Source organism: Eptesicus fuscus, chromosome 7 (genome assembly GCF_027574615.1).
Source record: "Eptesicus fuscus isolate TK198812 chromosome 7, DD_ASM_mEF_20220401, whole genome shotgun sequence".
Classification (NCBI taxonomy): Eukaryota; Metazoa; Chordata; class Mammalia; order Chiroptera; family Vespertilionidae; genus Eptesicus; species Eptesicus fuscus.
The window spans coordinates 83,963,089-83,977,526 of record NC_072479.1 but is presented as its reverse complement, the minus strand read 5'-3'; the positions used below and the strand labels follow the sequence as shown (position 1 = coordinate 83,977,526).

At 43.7% G+C, this 14,438-nt stretch overlaps 1 protein-coding gene across 1 annotated transcript; it reads right to left on the bottom strand.

Annotated features, from left to right (window-relative positions):
• Positions 1 to 1,182: 1,182 nt before the first annotated feature.
• On the bottom strand, positions 1,183 to 14,138 carry MANSC1 (MANSC domain containing 1). The gene is made up of 4 exons (XM_008140418.3): positions 13,823 to 14,138; positions 11,402 to 11,721; positions 9,148 to 9,288; positions 1,183 to 2,353 (listed from the first exon to the last, which is right to left on the bottom strand). Exons 2-4 carry the CDS (start codon positions 11,622 to 11,624, stop codon positions 1,464 to 1,466), a joined length of 1,254 nt encoding a protein of 417 aa, XP_008138640.2. The 5' UTR covers positions 11,625 to 11,721; positions 13,823 to 14,138; the 3' UTR covers positions 1,183 to 1,463.
• Positions 14,139 to 14,438: the final 300 nt, after the last annotated feature.

The following is a 14,438-nucleotide window of genomic DNA, read 5'->3' as shown; positions in this document are numbered from 1 at the left end:
GCGGGATTTAAAAATTCTGAGGCTCTTCGTTACTAATCTGATTCTGGCCTACAGGTGGCTGTTCAATAAATGCTTGTTAAATTAAATTGATTCAAGGTGTTATTTATTCAACCTACTTAAAGCTTATGTAAACCCCTTGGAGATTTGTGTCAAACTGTTAAGTTGGAAAATATGTGAAAAATACTATTTTCAGGAGACTAGCTTTCCTCTTAATGAGCTTTATGAGCTTAGTAGAAGCCAGAGGGGCAGGGGGGAGGGCAGCAGGGGAGGATAGGGTTCCAGGAGAGGGGACTGGAAGGAAGAGATGAGGAAAGAAAAAAGCCTGTTTCTATCATTTCCTGCATTTGCCTTCCTTGCTCTACTTATTAACCACCTGCTGCCCTCTAGTGTTCACTGTATAAAGTGCTCACCTGAATTCCATTTTATCACCAGGAAGGGACCAAACCTCTGCTTTTGCTCATGTCAAACTGACCTAGGTGGCCTCCTGGCTTCTTAGTTACCCACTGTAACTTGTCTGGCAAACTCTGCATATGAAAAGCATTTCGCAGGCATTTCAATAATTAATCAATGAAAGTTAACACACACTAATCATTGAATAATAATTTTAAGTGCTATCTATTATTTCCAATGTTACTACAAATAAAGCCAAAAATGAGTGTTGGTCAAGTTTAGATAAGAATTTATAAATAATATGGTTAAGTTTTAAACTTAGGAAAATGCCTATATTATTACTATTTTTAACAGTTAACTAAAATAGATCCAAAATAGATTTGGGCATCAGAACGGACTTATCATTGTCTCCATGTAAGCTAATATTTTGCTAGAATTCTCCCAAAGGAACCTCTTTGCTCATTGATGAGAAAAGGGGGAGGGGAATGTTCATTTTAATTTAGAACACATATTTTCATCATTTAATCATTTACTGGTGGGAATAAATGGCAAGTTATCCAGCTGAGCATGTGACTTACAAGAACATTACTGAGTAACAAAAGATTTATTCAAATATTTAATTGGAAGGAAATACATCTGGAATAAGTTTCATTGGTATACATACAAAAGGAAAGTAAATCCATTAGAATTAAGATCATAAGTAGTTGACTTTATCTGGAACTAGAAATATTAACAAATTGGAGCCTAGAAGTCCTAACCATTACCCCCCCCCCCGCCCCGACCCCCCTCCCCCCAAAAAAACAGTCAATTTTTCAAATTTATATGGCAATTATACATTATTACTTTAGGTAAAGCTTTGTTTTCAGCTAATATTTTAGAGACAGATCACACAGATTACCTAATTTGTTTTCTTTTCCCCCCTTAAAAAAAAGAAAAAGGAAAGTGGTAGGGGGGTGCACTCTTGACCGTATTTAAAATACCTTCAAAAATCCTAAGATCAGCGAAGTTAGCAGAAACTCACTGCGCGTGGGCTACTAGGAACCACCTGAATTAAGAGACATGCAGCTTTGTCCTTAGATGTCAACGTAGATCCCATTGATCAAATAATCAAGTCTCGAGTAGCGTTTCCTACGCAGGGATTCCGAGAGCATTCTGCCCAAGAGGACCAGGCCTATTGTGAGGAACAGAACCCCAAAGAGCAGGGTCCCAATGAGGAGCCACTTTTCGTGTGGAAGGCCGGGTTGACTCTCTGGAACACCGCGCTGGGAGGAGCCGCCTACACTGGTCTTCCCATTTTCCTGGGGAGCAGTTTTATTCGTAGCGGAAGAACCCCCATTTGGCAAAAGACCTGTCGCCGGGTTACGGACCTTCTCTGGGGTCACCGTTAGGTTGGGAATTTCTCTGAAGGGCATCGTTTCTGGCGGGCCTGTCAAGTCTGTAGGTGCCTGAAAGGTGGTGGTTGGAAGTGCTGTTGTGGTCATGTTAGCTTGGGGTGTAACCACAGCACGTGTCAGAGTGGTAGAGATGACTGTGGGAGGCTGAGACGTGACCGTGGCTGCGGGCGGAGCTGTGGTGGCCACCTGTGGCTGAGAAGGCACAGACGGCGTGGCTGGAGCACTGGTGGGGAAGAGAGACCGGGGCTCTGGAGCGGCGGAGACGGTCCGTAGAGCAGCAGCAGCTGCTGTGATGGGGAATGTCGTCACATTTTCAGGCAGCCGATGACCTATTCTCTGTCCTGAGGAAGACTGGGAACTCTGAGAATGCCCTTTTTCTTGATAAACAGGGGACGGTGTACTCAATGGGTCAATCTTGAGTAGTTTCTCCAAGTGATCTGAGGCTCTGAACTTCTGAGAAAATGTATCTCTCCATAAGATACCCGTGGGCGTTGAATAACCTGTTGGATGAGGGGGTATGGGAGTGACTCTCTGGCTCAGCAAATCGGGTTCGTCCAATGATGGGAAATCTGGAAATGTGCAGAAAATAAAAGGGAGACTTAAATTTATAAGGTAGGTTAACAAAGACAAACAGATTCACTTGTTCGGTAAGTCCCACACTGTTGATACTTGACATTTCTTTGAGACTTGTGCAAAATGGAAAAACACAAACAGCTAAATCAGAACCTCTCCACCAGATGCCTTGGGTTATTTCCAGGGTGATGGGACCGAGGAGAAGAGGAATGTGTGGAGGAGGGTCAGGCAAATGAAGGAAGAGGTGAGAGGAGCAGGGACTCAAAGAGGACCTCAGCATGGGCAGCAGGAGATGTAGGAAGATGGAGACGCCTTAGGCCATGGAAGAAGGCCATGGAAGAAGGCTGGGCCAGGGGATGTGGCAGAGGGACTGGGAGGGAGACTGCCCGTGTGAGGCCAGAGCTCCTGCAGGCGGTGCCAGCTGGGATGTGATGACAAGTGTGGAGCAAGCAATCCCTGGAGAGATTAACAGTAGGGACAGGGGCAGGCAAGAAAGGTAGGTGGAGGCCACGGGACAATGGGGAGAGGAGGCAGAATCCTCGCGATTTGCCTTGCCAAGGGGAAATGGGGAGGAAAACAGGGGGTTTTGGTCTCCTCAGGAGGCAGGGAGAAGGCAGGGAGGCCAAAGCAGCTGATGACACTTTTAAATTAAAAAAATAAATAAATTTCAGTACCACACTCAGGGGAGAGAGGCAACGTGGGAGATTTAATTTTGGCTCTTGAATATTAAAATTTTAGAGCCAGTGTCTCAGGTTCTGAGGACGATGAGCCAATACTTGGAAATCACGATGGCCACATAAAGAGCAGAAAATCACACAGTCCTAATTCCTACTGAAGAGGAACCAGCCTCAGGTCCTCCTCAGGCACGAGAAGGCTTAGAGTGGTGCTCTTAGTCACACACGCCGTTTATCACAGCTCAAACTGCAAAGTCTGTTAAAGCGATCAGGACAGGGAATGATCATTTGAACTACTCTGCTAGTTAACTATTCATTTCACTTTGGTGAGAACTGCAGAAAACACAAGGAAGGAAGCAAAGGAATTTCCTAGCCTTTGCTGATCAACTCTCCCCAGTTCTCTTTCCCCTTTCCTTCCTCAACTCCCCTCAATGCCGGTTTCTAACGAGACCTCACTCTCCCCTGTCCTAACAACCAGATCCAGAGGCAACTTCAGATCGGTAACATCTGTGACCACTTTCTAAGCCTCACACCTCTAAGAGGTCCTTTGGAACTGTCACATAGTAATCCTTCCAGGACAGGGGTTTGCAACCTGTGATCTGTGGCCCGAATCTGGGCTGTCACCTGTCTTTGTATGGTTTGTGCACTAAGAATGGCTTCTACATTTTTAAGTGGTTAAAAAATAATACTTTGTGACATATGAAAATGACATGAAATTCAAATTTCAGTGTTCATAAAGTTTTATTGGCACACAGCCATGTTCATTTGTTTACATATTGTCTATCACTGCTTTCCAACTACAGAGACGGAGGTGACTAAGTAGGACAGACTGTGTATGACCTACAAAAACTAAAATACTGGTCTGACTGAAAAAAGTTTGTGGACACCTGCTCAAGGATATTGTACTTTCCTCTATAATAGAATTAAGATGCCTGGAATTCCTCTTTCCTCCAACAATGCTGAAGAAGAGTTTCTGCTGCAGGTGATATCATATTCATAGACATAACATCCCCATGAAATAAACAGCATCTTTATGCTTAGATAGGATCAGATATTAAAAAAAAAAAAGCAGGACTCAACATATTTCATTTTAAAATTTCAAAAAAAAAAAAGACTAAGGAAGTACTCTGTGATATGTGTGAAGTCAGAACTTAAATAAGGCCATTGACAGAAATGACCAAAACAGCTGTTTCTTTCCCAAGAAAGCAAGCATCCTATATAATAAAAGGCTAATATGCAAATCGACTAAAAGGTGGACCGACCAGTCGCTATGATGCCCACTGACCACCAGGGGGCATACGCCTAAGGTAGGAGCTGCCCCCTGGTGGTCAGTGCGCTCCCACAGGGGGAGTGCCGTTCAACCAGAAGCCAGGCTCACAGCTGGCGAGCAGTGGGCATAAGCTGTCAGTTGGACACCCCCCAAGGGCTTCCAGACTGTGAGAGGGCTCAGGCCAGGCTGAGGGACCCCCACCCTCCCCTCTAACCCAAGTGCACAAATTTCATGCACTGGGCCTCTACCCGTAAATAAAGCAAAGAAAGGGCCAGTCTCCTTTCCTAATAAGATTCATCTATTGGCAAAGATCATAGAACCACACAGGGATCCTTCACACCCGGTCCACTGACCTCACCCACTTAAGTTTCTCTCAGTCACGGAGAGACAGGCCACAGAGGGAGTTGGGAAACAGTTCTGTGCCCTCAACCCCTCTTTCGAGTTTCATTTTTAAGTGACTCCACTAGGTAAAAAACGTACGTACTGATTATTACTTGAAAACCAGCTGAGCAAACAGACTCCCAATTTATTCCAGTACTTGGTAGAAATAATATCCCACAAGCTGGAAAAAATTTAATGATGCCAAGCTGCAATAGTTTTATAGGATGAATGGAATACACTGCCATCTTTCAAACTTTCAGTCTGTAAATACTAGTCAATCATTTATAGGAAATAGAGCTCATCCAGAAACACACCACCAACCAGGTATTTAATTTCACTCCAAACAGGAGGTAGATAATTTACTTCTATAGGTAATCTCAATCCATCAACATGGGCAGATTCATAAACTGAATGACACACATAACTTGTAAACATCCTGTAAAATATAAACAGTCCATTGCACACTATGTCTGGGATTGGAGCCACTTTGCACCTAGCTATTAATCAACCTGCTCTAGGCTGATGACACCCCCTGGTGGCTACCAGAGGAACTGTTTGATTCTAATTCCACTTCATTGCCTTTACACTAGCCCTTGAAAGGTTTATGCACATGCCAAGTTCCCTTTTCTCTCATTTCCATTGGAGAGAATCTTTACTGTACACTCCCTCTTTTATAATACATGCATTATAAAAGCAACAACATTACTGAAGTATTATAACAATGAAAATAAACTCAACTGTAATTTCTGTTATGCTCCAGCCACTATTAACATGTCTGTATACCTTTAAGTTAAGTTTTTTTCATGTAATTGAAAAACAACTGAATGTTTTTTACCAGAAATTTAAGTGATTTTGCTTATTTCTACACCTCAAACTTATGTTTTAGTGTCTGCATCATATTCCCTCAAGTGAACCCATCATATTTCTCACCCAACCATACTCTGGCAACTGAACATTTATGCTGCTTCTAGTTTTTCATTTTTTAGACTAATTATACGGTAAACAGCTCCACACCAATCGTTTTTTTCTTGTCTTGATACTGTTTCTTTAGTGTAGATTTTATGGAAGTAGAATGACTGGATTAAAGTTACCTATATAATTTAAATATTCTGCTTTAATTGTGAAATAGATAATAGACACACTGATAGTGGGAGAAAGGACAGCATGAAGAAGAGGTAGTAGGAAGGGATAATAGAGGAGGAATGTGATGGTCCAACTTCTACATGACGGGAGCTCCTGAAGGAGAAGAGCAAACGTTCCAATCCATATCTTGAGCCCTGACCTCTTTGAAAACTCCGACTGGCATATCCGGTTCCTGTAGACTCCACCCCTGGGTGTCTAACAGGCTCTGCAATGTCCCGGGTGATCCAGCAGGAACGGTGAGAAGCCATGTCCACACCACACTGCAGGTCCCCTGTGTTTTTAGCCAAGACCATATACAAACAGGCAGGGGAAGTGAAGGAGCCACACTGGTCACTCCCTGGCCCCTGAAGCCCCAAAAGGGGAGGAGGAGGACAAGCACTGGCCATGCAAGGTACAGTCTTGAGTGTTTTGAGAAACCGAATCTGTTCTATACCATCCATAGTCATTTAAAAATTACTGTTTTTATAAATTGTGGTAAAATATACATACAATTGACCAATTTAACCCTTTTCAAGTGTACAGTTTGGTGGCACTGAGTATATTCACACTGTTGTGCAAACATCATCATTAGCCATCCCCAGAGATTTTTCTCATCTTGCAAAATGGAAACTTTGTATCTTAACGTGCCAGTCCTTTTAGACTTGGGCTCACACCGCTATTTATGAGGAATTTACACAAATAAGCTGTTTCAGGGAATGTTTGACGTATCAGGATTTCCTGGTTCATGAACAGATCTCAGACACAGCCCCACCCAGGGGATGAAGCAGAGTCAGTGCCCAGGTGCCCTGAGCAGTATCATTCCCCAAAGTACTTCACGTGCAACGTGATACAGTCAGGAGAGAGCCCTTGACTGTACGTTCCCTCCCAACCCTGAAGCCACTTCTCAGATCTTCCTCAGCTCAGTAGATGGTGCCACCATCCATCTAGACACTCAAGACAAAAACTAGGACTCGGCTTCAATGCCTTTCTGTTTCTTTTTTAAAATATATTTTTATTTATTTCAGAGAGGAGGGGCGAGGGGGAGGGAGATAGAAACATCAATGATGAGAGAGAATCATTGGTCGGCTGCCTCCTGCATGCCCCCGAGTGGGGATCGAGCCCGCAACCGGGCATGTGCCCTTGACCTGAATCGAGCCCAGGACCCTTCAGTCCACGGGACCCCTTTATCCACTGAGCCAAACAGGCTAGGGCAGCTTGTCTTTTTCTTGCCCCCCACATCCATGCCAGCAGCAAGTCCTGTTAACTCTTCCTCTGAAACAGCCCCTATGTCTCCTTCTCTCCATCTCCTCTACCACCTCCCTGGTCCACCATGCCATGGCCTTCCACGTACATCTCACCCCCACTTCCTACCCAGTCTTCCCACTTCCCCTCTTGCTGCTGGGTCATTGTCCATTCCCAATACAGCCGTCACAGTGAGCTTTGAGAAATCACCTTTAAAACACCTCATTCCCCTTGGCTGGGGTGGTTCAGTGCTTGACCAGGAGGTCAGGGTTTGATTTTTGGTCAGGGTACATGCTCGGGTTGTGGACTTGATCCCCAGTAGGGGGCATGCAGGAGGCAGCCAATCAATGATTCTCATCATTGATGTTTCTATCCCTCTCTCCCTCTCCCTTCCTCTCTCTGAAATAAATAAAAACATATTAAAACAAACAAAAAACACCACGTTCCATGCTTGCTTAAAAACTTCCAAAGGTGCCCTAGCTGGTTTGGCTCAGTGGATAGAGCGTCGGCCTGTGGACTAAAGGGTCCCAGGTTTGATTCCAGCTAAGGACACATGCCTGGGTTGCGGGCTCGACCCCCCCAGTAGGGGGCTGGCAGGAGGCAGCCAATCAATGATTCTCTCTCATCATTGTTGTTTCTATCTCTCTATCCCTCTCCCTTTCTCTCTGAAATCAATAAAAATATTAAAAAAAAAACACACAAAAAAAAACAAAACTCCCAATGGTTTCCCATTATAAACTTAAAATAAAAACGTCCTACCCTACCCTGACTTACAAAGCTTTATGTGATCTCTCTGTCTTTCCTGCTTCTGGCATATCACTCTTTATGTACATGGTTCACTATGAGTCAGCCAACTGGGATATTGAAACAGGCTATTTCCTCTCCCTGGAAGGTCTTCCCATGATCTTTTCACATCTGGGTCCTTACTGCTCAGATCTCAGTTTAGGGTTACTTCTTCACAGATGCTTCCTCTGATCACCTAATCCAGAGGGTCCACTCAGGGATTATCTATTACACTTAGCTTAATTATCTGTATTGCACTTGTGTTACAGTTTTCTTGATTATTTATTTATTACTAAAGGCCCGAGGCACGAAAACTCGTGCAAGAGTAGGCTTTCCTTCGCCTGACTGCCAGCACCAGGTTTCCTCCGGCACCCGGAACCCAGGCTTCCCTCCCTCTGGCCGGCCGCAGGCACCCGGGACCTGGGTCGGCTTCGCCCAGTCCGGAAGACATCGGGTCTATCCAGTCTAATTAGCATATTACCCTTTTATTAGTATAGATGGTTATTGTCTCTGTCTCAGTTTCAGAAGTGAGAACCGTGTTTTCTATATTTAGTGTTGTATCCTGCATTCCTAGGGTGTAAAAAAGTGCTTGGCGCACAGATGATACTAAATAATACATGTTGTTTATTGAATAAAGAAAATAATATTAATAATATAGGCTATAATAACAAAAGCTTCTAAGGAAATTTGATACTGAAAGCATTTCATCCTGAAAAGTTAACAAGTCAAATTCTCACCAAGATATATCCAAATAATTATGTTATTGATTATTTTAGTTTATTTTCTGTATTCTGAACCAATATTTAAGTTCCATGTGCATGGAGACTATATTTCCAATGCATTGCACAGAATTTATTACATGGTAGATGCTCAATTAATATTTTTGAATGAACTTCTCTCTAGGTCTATACAACAAAATCCACTGAGTTTGATTTCAGATAATGTGATTATAAAATACTTCTAACCTAATGACAAACATACTAGAATTCTGTATATTCACCTAGGTCTTAACCCCTTTCAAAACACTTATTCCAGTGCTGTTGACATTGATCTAAAGAGGTGTTTCACAATGTTTCCTGAAAAGTCTGTGCACCTTTTATCTTAAGAAAGTAAAAACAAAACAAAACAAAATCGTATCACTCAGAGATCTTTCACTGGAAAAAAGCTGAACTTTAAATCATGGGATTTCCTGGTGTGCCTCTATATTTGTGACCATTTTTGGCAGTTTTACTTAGACTCTTTTGCAGAAAATCTTTACCATGAACCAGGCCCTTAAATAATTCCAATCACAAAAGAAAAAGAACAATGTTCTCATTACCTCTCATTATCCTGTAAGTCATAAGACCCTTCGCTGGTTTCAGCGGACAGGCTTCCTCACTGGGACAGAAAAATAGGTAGCAGTTGGGTTGTCTAGTTGTTTTTCGAGTGTCGAAGATCATCAAGTTACACGCTTTGTCCCCTGCAATGAAAGGGTTCATAGGCATTATTCTGAAATAGGATTTTCTAAAGAGTACGGCAAGCAGGAAGAACCTCATTTATTCTGGTGTCCAACACAAACACTTTTGTTCACTTGCTTGCTGACTGCTGAATCATTTCCTTTTCCTTAGCTTAGCCACTAGAAGCCATGTTTAAAGACATTCGGTTAAAAACCTGAATGAAGGTAATTTTGGCAAAACCAATTTTTTAAAAAATATATTATTTTTATTGATTTCAGAGAGGAAGGGAGAGGGAGAGATATAGAAGCATCAATGATGAGAGAGAATCATTGAACAGCTGCCTCCTGCACACCCCCTACTGGGGACTGAGCCCGCAACCTGGGCATGTGCCCTTGACCAGAATCGAACCTGGGACCCTTCAGTCCACAGGGCTATGCTCTATCCACTGAGCCAAACCAGCTAGGGCTGGCAAAATCAATTTTTAACAGTGCATTTAACTATTTAGAAATAAGCCTTCTATTTGCTAAAATATATCCACCAAATATATATATATATATATATATATATATATTGGTGGATATATTTTAGCAAATATATATAAAAAAAGTGTGTGTGTGTGTGTGTGTGTATATATATATATATATATATATATATATATATACACACACACACACTGATTTTGCAATCTTTACACAACTCACAGCTGAGTTGGAACTTAAGAAATGGATCTAACCCTAATGATTTCATAGATCTCTTGTATCCTGAAGGCATCTCACACACATATGAAGGCATGAGCCAGGTGTCCTGGATGGAGTCAGTAAAGTCAGCATCATACATAATATGCCTCCTTCCACAAAGAATCTGAACAGTATATGGAATGCAAAGACTATTTTTTATTTTTATCAGTGCCATTCTTCGTTTGGTTCTTTTTTAGCATTTCTTTACTTTCTTATTGTTTTTGCTTTTCTGTTTTCTTGCCTCACTTGTCACTCTTAATTTTCATTTCTGGCTTCTCTTTCTCTTATGTCCAGTAGAAATTATTCTCTCTAATTATCATGGCCTACAGTTGGCTTTGACCTTAATCTGGTACAGTCTCACATCTTGGCCTGTGACCCTTGGGCCAAGTTGAAGGTTAAGAGGCATATAGGCTAATTATTAAAAATGCATGTTCTTGAGAGAATTATGCTAAGTGAAATACATCAGACGGAAAAGGACAAGAACCAGATGTTATCACTCATATGTGGGATATAAAACAAAAAGCAACAAAAAAACAAACACCCCCCCCAAAAAAAAAAATCAACTCATAGATACAGAAAACAGAATGGTAGTTACCAGAGGGGAACAGGAATGGGGAAGACAAAGAGGGTAAGGGGGATCAAATATATGGTGATGAAAGGATATTCCTTCCTTCCTTCCTTCCTTCCTTCCTTCCTTCCTTCCTTCCTTCCTTCCTTCCTTCCTTCCTCCCTTCCTTCTTATACCACAACCATTATAGAAAGAAAAGGAAGTAAAGATCTAAGAGAAAACAGGATTTTGTTGGCTAATAAATCAGTAAGAATCACTTGTCCAACGTTCACTAGCTCTTCTAGGCTCTGAGGGCAAGGCCTTGTCCATCTTACTCATTTATCTCCAGCAAGGCATTAGGTGCTCAATAAATTTAGGTGTTTGCTTTTTTTCATTTAGGGAATTAGGGCAGGTTCATAACCAACTGAACAACATTGTTTCACTTAGATATACACTCCTCTTTTTAGGTAATAGGTTTGGAGCCTAAAATACACAAAGGCATGGTTTAAACCTGTGGCCTTAGTTTCCTTCAGTGTCATATGAATGGCAGCTAAGCATTTAAATAGCATTGTTGTTTCAATACCCCAGATGCCTGTTAGAACCTAACACTGGTGGTTCTCCACCTTTTTATACCCAAACACCTGAGTGGTACACACACACACACACTCATCAGTAACTCTGACTCAGCTTAGGGGAGGAGAGGGCACACTTGTGAAACATTCCCGGGGTGATTTTGTCACCTACCTTTCTACCCCATTGAGAATCACTAATATAAACTATTGAGCCATGTCAACCAGCTACTTATGTCACAAAACACATGGAATAAAGGGTTGCCAAGGGACTATTACTTACCTGATATGTTTTTTGTTGAACAGCAAGAATTAATGCAGTCTTCTTGAGTTAATGTATGTATGGGCTCATTGCCTCTGATTCCCTTAGTAAGAGATGACTGGATGTCAATGACAACATCTTCTAGACTCTGAGTAGGACAATTATGACTGGCAGACAGCCTGACTGTCAGGAAACCAATGATTATACAAGTGTAGGTCAAGCTCCGTTCTTCCCTGAAGAACATTTTAAATTTCGGTATTAAAGTCCTCAAAGGTCAAGGATAACCCTTCCTTTGGTCTTCGTTTGCATCAAGAAGATTGCACGGATGACAGAATTTCTCTCTAGACCAAAAAGAAAATCATTAGTGAGTTTTGTTTCTTTTAGCAAATCTAGAAAAGATACATTTCATTTCCTTTAAGTCGATGTCAATGACTTACAATTCATAGGGCAAAAATAAACAAGTATTTTTATTCATATCACTTCTAAAAGATTTGAGACAACCTTTCGTTTAAAAACTTGGCAACAAACTAATAAACACAAACACGTATACTATCCTATCACTGCTTAAAAGTCGATGAGTGTTTGTGAAGAAAGAGGTACAAACAGTAGGCCTGCCTCTGAGTTTTAGAATCCTTCCTCTTCTTGCCTCTCATTGTTTTATCTCCAAACAGACTGTGGTACATCCATACAATGAAATATTATTCAGGAATAAAAAGAAATGAACTATCAAGCCACAAAAAGACATAGAGGAACCTTAATTGCATATTGCTGAGTGGAAGAAGCCAGTCTGAAAAATATAATTCCAATTATATGACATTCTGGAGAAAGCAAAACTACATTGGCAGTAAAAAAAATCAGTGGAGCACAGGAGACGTTTAGGGCAGTGAAACAATTCTATATGATACTGTAATGATGGGTACATATCATTATATTTGTCAAGATCCATAGAACTGTACAATACAAAGGGTGAACTCTAATGTAAATAGGTACTTTAGTAAGTAAAAAACAAGGGAATAGTTTAAAAACCAAGAAACCAAACAAACCAGCACAAGTCAAATAGCTACCTTGTTAACTGTTATGTCCAACTTTTGAAACAATGAAATTATAAGTAACTGGAAGCCCAGTGCACAAAATTCGTGCACTTGGGGGGGGTCCCTCAGCCTGGTCTGCGCCCTCTCGCAGTCCGGGACCCCTCAGGGGATGTCCGCCTGCCGGGATCAGGCCTAAGCTGGCAGTCAGACATCCCTCTCACAGTCTGGGGCTCTCGAAGTCTGGGACCCCTCACTCCTTACTGCCCGCCTGCAGTGGAGGTGGTGGGAGAGGCTTCTGGCTGAGTGACACTTCCCCTGTGGGAGCACACTGACCACCAGGGGGCAGCTCCTGCTTGAGCGTCTGCCCCCTGGTGGCCAGTACGCATCATACAGACCAGTCATTCCGTTGTTCTGTGTCGATTTGCACATTACGGTTTTATTATATAGGATATTTATATTTCTCACATGCCAGTCTCTATGCTAAGCTGTGTTCTCACTATGCAACACCTGTGTAGCTCCCGGACAGTGAGAAGTACTGAAGAGTTTATCTCATTAAAAATACTCAACAAATATTGGGTAAATTAATCTTCTAAGCCAGTGGTCGGCAAACTCGTTAGTCAACAGAGCCAAATATCAACAGTACAACGATTTAAATTTCTTTGGAGAGACAAATTTTTTAAACTTAAACTTCTTCTAACGCCACTTCTTCAAAATAGACTCGCCCAGGCCGTGGTATTTTGTGGAAGAGCCATACTCAAGGGGCCAAAGAGCCGCATGTGGCTCGAGAGCCGCAGTTTGCCGACCACGGTTCTAAGCCATTATTATTTAGGCCTTCAAGGTCTACAATCAAGTTCAATCTTGTTGAAAGATGGAAGGGAAAAGGATACAGGTGGGCAGGAGAAGTGCCTGAGTTTTAATGCCTGATTACTATAGTCAAACATACGTGCACATAACTACTTCAAATATTGGAAATCATCTCACTCACAGCATAATCTAATCTGTCACCACACACACACACACACACACACACACACACACGCACACACACACACACACCCCTACAGAGTATTAGACAATTAGTAGGTTTGATAATGAATACGGGACACAAATCATACAAGAAAAAAAAAAAAAAGGAAAATTTCCCTTCCGTTGAGGAAACGCTTGTCGCTCACTAAACTATTCTGCGGGTCCTGACGACGACGCGGGGCCGGTGCCATCTGCGACAGGTGCGGCCGGCCGGCCTGCCTGGAGAGCCTCCGGGACACCGCAGCGCCACCGGGATCCGGGTCAGCCTCCAGCGCAGCCCGCTCCCCGCCTGCTGCGGGGCGGGGGCAGGAGCCTCGCCCCAGGCCAGGAGGGGTGGCGAGGCTGCCGGGGCCAGGTCGGGAGGAGGGGGCTGGGACGCCTTTACCTGGCGGCGAGGGGACCCCGGAGCCTCTGGGTCCACCCGTGCGTGGACGGCTCCCGCGCGCTTGCGGGGAAGCAGCGGCGACTCCGCGCGAGGGTCTCGGTGTGGACAGCAGGGGATGCTCCGCAGCTCCCACCCGGCCCAGCTGCGTTGTGGTTCGCAAGTTCCTGCTTCCGTCGCAGCAGCCGAAAGTTGGCGGGGGTTGGAAGTGGGGGAGGCGAGGGGGAGGGCACATTCCGGCCCGGCAACCCGGACCTGCTTCCCAGCTACTGCGGGCGCGGTCCTCCGGGTACAGGCACCAGATGCGAGCCTCTCCCGGCGGTGGCTCCAGCTCCCGGTGACCGCGATGAGCCGGGGAAAGGGCCCTCGTCCCACGCGCCCCCGCCCCACTCACCCACGCGAGCACCCGAGGCCAAGGACACGGTGAGGGGGCGTGGGCGCGAGCGCGAACCTCGTGGTCGCCCGAGGGTCTGCAGCTGCACCTGCTGGCTTCCCTGGGCCAGAGAATGCGCATATACACAGGATCAAAGTCAAAAACTACCAAAACGTATATACAGTGAAAAGTCTGCTTCTCACCCCGCCCTAGTTCCCATCCCCAAAGGCAACCACTGAGCGCAGT